This window comes from Trachymyrmex septentrionalis, unplaced genomic scaffold, assembly GCF_001594115.1.
Source record: "Trachymyrmex septentrionalis isolate Tsep2-gDNA-1 unplaced genomic scaffold, Tsep1.0 scaffold143, whole genome shotgun sequence".
Taxonomy (NCBI): domain Eukaryota; kingdom Metazoa; phylum Arthropoda; class Insecta; order Hymenoptera; family Formicidae; genus Trachymyrmex; species Trachymyrmex septentrionalis.
Genome location: NW_017304576.1, coordinates 87,893 through 95,292, shown reverse-complemented (window position 1 = coordinate 95,292; position 7,400 = coordinate 87,893). Strand labels below are relative to the sequence as shown.

The 7,400-nt window shown below is 30.6% G+C and overlaps 1 protein-coding gene across 1 annotated transcript in view; it reads left to right on the top strand.

The window, feature by feature from the left end:
- The window catches only part of LOC108745661 (ras-specific guanine nucleotide-releasing factor 2-like), a 94,778-nt gene continuing 87,378 nt past the window's right edge, over positions 1 to 7,400 (top strand). Inside the window, exons 1-2 of the mRNA XM_018481958.1 lie at positions 1 to 48; positions 5,818 to 5,948. Of these exons, the coding sequence (XP_018337460.1) occupies positions 21 to 48; positions 5,818 to 5,948 (159 nt within the window). The 5' untranslated portion in view covers positions 1 to 20. The remainder of the gene's footprint in view (positions 49 to 5,817; positions 5,949 to 7,400) is intronic.

The window sequence follows — 7,400 nt, the reverse complement described above, 5'->3', positions numbered from 1 at the left end:
TCTGGTAACGACCTGCAATCATGCTCAGTCCCAAAATGCAAAAAACTGGTGAGATATATTTCGTTTATTATTATTGAAACGCACGGAAATCACGGATGCCATCTTAGTGATATAAGTCGACATAGTACAGTTAATTTAGACGAAAATTGCGAGCGGAACCGCGAAAAAAATATCTTCAGGTTGAATTTTTGCAGACCTTTATTTTTGTATAAGATTGAAGAAGAAAAAAGTTTACCATTGTATAGTGATCGCTAGATTAGAAGAAAAATAATTAAACAGGGCCCAAATTTCGGCTTCTTGCAAATATCTCGATAAATATTAATTTTACAAAGAAAGTATGATAGAGAAAAATTAAAGAGCGAAAAATTTTACATACCAAAGGTTCTGTAAGTTTTTGTCGTACGAGCAATACTTTTTATGTAAGAACTTAAGCAAGATGTGCGTTGCGCAGTGAACGTGGGCACGCTGATAAGAGGCAAAACGAAATAGAGCGTTGCGCACACACAGATCCGCACACCAAAAATATCGTAACTTTTGAACGATCGTACAGAAATGGACCAAGACGTGTTGAAAAGCTAAAATTTTCACCTTTTTAATGAAAGTAGTTTCGTTATTCTAATTTTTAACAATTTGACAGTGAATTAAATAATATGTTACATGCAATTTTTGCCTTTTTTCGTAAAATTAGCTATAAGTCGGTACCAAATTGTTTAAAAAAAATGCAGGGTATTACAGTATATACTTCATACTTTGAGTCCACGAGAGGAAAAAAAAATTTTTAATTTTCTTCTTTAAAAGCGAACTATTGACATTTTCAGTAATTTTTAAAATTTTTGAATAAACGTAAAATTTGAAATCATATAACTTTGAAGTATTCTAGTGAAAAATTACACTAGAATAGTTCTTAAAAACGCAATTGAAAGCTTAGAATGTCTATTTTTAGATCTATTATCTCAATATTCCGTTATATAATATTTCGAATTTTCATTTATTTACATAAATATGTAAATTATTGCGAAATATTTGTTTAAACTTGTGCTGATTTTGATCATCATTGACATAATATTTTAAAAATATAAACAAGTGAATATAATAAAGTCGAATATTATATAAAACCGTCTTAACATGTCAAAATCATTGTTCCTACATCTTTATACACTGTCAGTTAAATAACAATACATAATACAAAATAAAATACATAATACACAATAAAAAATATAATAAAATACATATAATAAACTTAACTGGTTCGTCAATGTATAATAAAATAAAATATATAAAAATATAACAATGCATAATAAAAAAATTGAAATATTAAGTACTTATCTCTCAGAACTGATTAAATTATATATACAGAATGTCCGGTGAGATTTTTGCCAAGCGCTGTTTGTAGATAGAACGAACTAAACTGAGTTGAAAAGTTTTCCATCATTTTGCAATTTTCGCAATAATTAACGAGATATTAATTATTCAAAATTGCCGAATATTGGTTTTCAATAATTTTTTACCATTGCGAAAATTGTAAAATGGTAGAGAACTTTTCGACTCTCAGTCAGTTTAATCCGATCTATTTACAAAGAGCGCTTGGCAGAAGTCCCATCAGACACCCTGTATATATAATTCAATCGGTTCTAATAAGTACTTTATTTCAATTTTTTTATTATGCATTGTTATATTTTTATTATACATTAACAAACCAGTTAATTTTATTGTTTATTATATGTATTTTATTGTATTTTTTATTATGTATTTTATTTTGTATTATATATTGTTATTTAACTAACAATGTTTGAAGATATAGGAACAACGATTTTGACATGTTAAGACGGTTTTACATAATATTCGACTTCATTATATTCATTTGTTTATATTTTTAAAATATTATGTCAATGATGATCAAAATCAGTACAAGTTTAAACACATTTTTTGCAATAATTTACATATTTATGTAAATAAATGAAAATTCGAAATATAATGGAATATTGCGATAAGGGATCTAACAATAGAAATTTCAAGCTTTCAATTGCATTTTTAAAAATTATTCTAGTATAATTTTTCACAAAATTATGACGACTTCAAGTTTTACGTTTTCTCAAGAATTTTGAAAATTACTGAAAACGTCAATCGCTCGATTTTAAAGAAAAAAATCTTTAACATATTTTTCCTTTCAAAGTATGAAGTATATGTCGTAATATCCTGCAGGTAATTTTTTTTTAAACAATTCGATACCGATTTAAAGCTTATTTCACGAAAAAAGGCAAAATTGCATCTAATATATTGTTTAATCCATTGTCAAATTGTTAAAACTTATCGTAGAATAACGGAACTGTTTTCATTAAAAAAGTGAAGATTTCAACTTTTCAATGCGTTTTGGCCCATTTTTGTACGATAATTCGTTTAAAGTTATAATATTTTTGATGTGGGTATGTGTGTGTGTGCGCGCGCGCGCGCGTGCATCGCTCCATTTCACTTTGCTTCTTAACGACGTGCAACTTCATTGCGCAACGCACATCTTGCATAATTTTTTACGTGAAAAGTATTGCTCGTACGACAAAAACTTACAGAATCTTTTTTATGCAAAATTTGTTGCTCTTAATTTTCCTCTGTTATGTTTTCTTTGTAAATTGATATTTATCGAGATATTTGTAAAAAACTGAAATTTGCACCCTATTTGTTTAATTATTTTTCTTAACGGCCACTGGGAACAATGGTAAATTTTTTTTTCTTTCAATCTTATACAAAAATAGAGGTCTATGCAAAAATTTAACCTGAATTTTCCGAGGTCAAATCCTATAATGACTGTACTAACATAAGTATCGTTCCGTCTTTATTACTTATAAAATGCAAAGAAAGATAGTACATTTGCGTCGATTTATGCCATTAAATGAAAGATATTTATTTCTTGCCTACACAGTTGGATAATTTGTATTCAATTTTACACATTTCACGTGTCTCAAATGATCCTTTTTGTGTTAAATTCAACATAATATGAACGTGTTAGTTAATAATATAAATATTATATATGTAAAATTTAATACAAAAAATGTAACATTGATACAATTTGTAGATAAACGGTGGAAACATGTTTTTCCAATAAATTTAACATTTATAATATGTTAAATTAACACATTTTATTCATTATCGTTGAAATTACGTTGTAAAATACATTATTGTTATTTATTCACTTACTTATGAATTATGCTATTTTACCGCTAAGAAACGTGAAATATCATTTTGATATAAAATTTTTAACTTACAAATTATATTATATTAAATTAGCATTCGAATACATCAAAAATTTGACATAAAGGAATAAGTATGAGTTTTAACATAAATATAAAATGCTTCTTATTATGTAATATTAAAATAATTCTCCGTTTATTTGATATAATAGCACTCCAAACTTGAGGAGATTAACAAAGTCGTATGATAAATGTAAGATTAGAAAAAATTTTAGGACTTTTGATTAATTCTTTAAATTAAAGATCGTTATTATATTTATTTTGAATGTATCGTGTTATTAAATAAAATTAAAACATTGAAAAAAAGACTTTAATTATGAATTCATACATTTTTATGAAATTTTCTGATTTCGTGATCAATACCATTACATAACGTTTAATATTCGAATACGCATCAGTATTAAATAAAATTGGAATATGACAAATAAACGTACTTCATAAAATTCGCATTTTAGGAATTTATTTAGCTGTTTCCAGGAGATGCATTAATCATCATTTATTTAATCGACAACCACAAAGTGCGTTTAATTACGGCACGCGTATGAAATCTATAAATAAAATCGCGTATAGATTTTCCAGTGGTACTTTTGTTTCAACAAACAAATAGTATATATTTTATTGTGGGTTTATATATTAAATATACAAGCGCGAACATCAAAGATATCAAAGGTGTCCGTGCTCCCCGTTCTCGGAACTACAATATTTGCGTTGGAAAGTTTGCTCTCTCTCATCAAAATTTACGATAGTGCTCGTTTTATATAAATCCATTGTTTGCTGGAAAATTTTCCATGCTATACCGAGATTAGATTTTCCATCCCGTGCAAGCATATAAATATAAATAATAATCGCGGTCTCGATTGCGCGCTCGTATTCCTTTTATTCCATTTTTTTTACATGCGGTGCACGTACAGCGGCGTACTCGTATATATGCGCTGATACATAGGTGCGGATTATGCGAGTTTCCCCATCCATTGACGCGACGCGATGCGATGGAGCGAAATTTGCGGCTCGATTTCTCCGAATGGAACAAAGTTTCTCAAATGTCACGTATCTTTGCGCTAAAGTTAAACACTGCACGATCTCGACAAACGGAACGAGGAACGACCGCTGTAACTGCGCGAGTTTGCGAGTGCGGCGCAGCTCGGAACTCGCGTCGATCGAGCGAGCTTGCGAAGCTCTGTAGTTAAACCAAAGTTGCATTTGCACGAAACTGAACTAGAAATCGTATCGTCATATCGGAGATTGAAATCTAGTCTCGAAAGTGGCTCTCTGATTGCACGCGCGACGTGGACGCCATTCGCGGTCTCCCAAGTGTCCGATTAAACTCCTATTCGGCTGTGATCGATCGCGCGCAATTTTTTAATTGCGAATTGTTTGCCTCCGCGGAATTTCATTAGTTTATTTCTCAACCGACGCTTTTTTTAATCACCGAAGCTTTACAACTTATCGGATGTCGATTTATTGTAATAAACGGTAAGACTTGCCGTTGTTTGTTATCGTGGATCGCACTCGGTGGATTATTAATATTTATGTTGATGCGATGCGGCAAACAAGATTCGCCAATACTTTGAGCGGTACTATTGGAATGGTTGCATAGCGAAATAATTTGATGCATGATTGTGATGCAGCGCATTGTTGTGCCATGCACAACATGAAATATATAGATGCAGTATATGATTTCGCAATTCGGATATAATTTTGCGTTTGTACACATCACGTCACGTTGATTCGCAAGCGCGCAGGTAGATCTCTGTTCGCGTAATTAATGCACTCTCAGAAAAGCGATGTAAAACATAAAGTAGACGCGCTTCAAACGCGAACTGCTGAATTCATTACAAAGAGTGACGATTAATCGAGATAATTTAGATAATTTAATTATGTGTATGCCGCAATATTTTAAATGACATTTTTAATATTAAATTTTCATAAAAATTTACAAACAGATTTTTTTCCTCTAGCAAACAAATTGTTCTTTGTACAAATTCCATTTCGCAAACATATCCAGAAAATTCGCGGAATGACATACTGCACATATTGAGTTTTTTTATAAACGTTAAAATCTGAACAGTTACATGAAAAAAAGTTTTACTGAATTATTTAAAAGTTTAGCTAAATACAAAACTGAAAATAAATTTGTTGGACCAGCAAAATAATTATATAGCACGCTCAAGCTAGTTGCTATAAAATGTTAAAATTGTTTACACACACAACGTTGCTTATTCCTTTACAAAAATCTAATATTGGCCAATTTATTACTGAAAGATAATAATAACTTATTTAAAGTATTACAGTATTATTTGAGTATTATTTGAAGTGTATTAAAAATTGTTATTAGTACTTTTAGTACAGTGCTCCAAATAAATAATTAATTTCTGTTTTTCAATAATAAATTGGCCAATATTAGATTTCTAAGGAATATACTTGAATTTCCTACATAATTATTTTGATAATCTAATAAAGTTATTTTTTAATTGGTATTTAGCCTAATTTTTTGATACTTTAACAAAACCATTTTTTTTCGTGTATACATTTAATTGCTTTATTTACAAGGTCTATGTGCCTGTGTATGTTGCAGTGAGAGTAAATGATTCCCAATTGGTCATGCTCTCAGAGAAAGCACATTACGATCATTTGCTGTCAGGATATTTGTACAAAAGGACAGCTGACTCCACCAAGTGGCAACAACGATGGTTCGTTCTCTATCAGGTCAGTAAATTGTGTGTTGATGAACTGTAGCTTATATATATATATATATAATATATATGTACCGAGCAGGGCCAAATTTAATTTATGATGATCCAATTTCTCAGAGAGTCTCACGCCCGAATCTGAATTTAAATGTGAATCTATCTTTTCATTATTCAGAAATCTGGAATAGACAGTTTCTTCCTTGACAGTCTAGAAAATCGAACTTTGTGATTAGCGTTACTTCGCAACGACACACAGTTAGTAATTTTCCGAGATTAATCGCCAAGACTCTTCGCAAGAAGTTTACTTGCCGCGGGAAGTTATAGTAAAGTTATCATTCAGCCCGTAGTCAGCATCATTTTTAATAAAACGACGTCATACTTTAATGTAAAATTTTCAATTATTAATATAGTGGTTGAATTAAAATGATGACAATATCTAAGTTTGCGTAAACTTGTACGGCATAAGACTTCGTTGATTCGCGGAAACTTCTTTGCTCACAGGGATGTTGTCTAATCGTGGTCTAACAAACTTTGGGAATGAAGCCTCATTAAGTCTTATGGCACGTTTCGGGCTAGCCAACTCGCTGATATAATTAAGGGAAGAACTTTCGATAGTTCGCAGATACTTCGACGCTCGGGAGCATCTATGCCAAGAATTCAGTCGCGTGCGACTTCTTTCTCTCCTTTCTCCGTTCTATTGCGCGATACTTTAAATTAGCGATAAATCTTCTCGTTATATGCTTTCACGATTATGAAGCCGCTCAATTACAGTGCAGACATGAAACTTGTAATTATTCTATTAAAAGTCGTATTATTCCTTAGAAAAAAGAACTGATTAGTGTTCCAATAAACTAATTAGTTCTATCAATAACTGCATCAGCAATTGATAAAATACATCAGTTAGTGTATAGTTAAACAGTTGGAGCGCTAATCAGTTCTTTTTCTCAAGGGATCGTATCGCAAATGAGTTTCAACTTTTTAAACAAAAAAGTTTGTCATTCCGTTGTTTAACTAATTTTAGTTTTTAAAGATGAACAATCTATGAAATGCTGTGGGATTTACCACTTTATCTATTCGAGTTCGAAACAGCTTATATACTGGAAAACAATAAGTAAACTTAAGTATTAAATAAATATTTAATACAAAAAATGTTGCTCTTTTTTTTTGTTTTGATGAGATCAAATAAATACGGAGCAGGCACAATCCCGTCTCTTTTTACTTGAGCAGGATCTCAACTAAAGTAATAAAGGAATATCTTTTTATGATAATTCACTGTGAATTATTTAGGCATTGAGAAGATCTAGACTCTTTGACTGTTAAAGGATATATTTGCTTGAATATACTTATACGTAGTATTTAATTTCATGTCAGTCTTAATAAAATCTTATTATTGAATATCTTTTTGTTTGCGAAAGTTCGTTAAGCAAACAAAGATATCATCACGCACGGTAGAGTCTCGCTTCGCTCG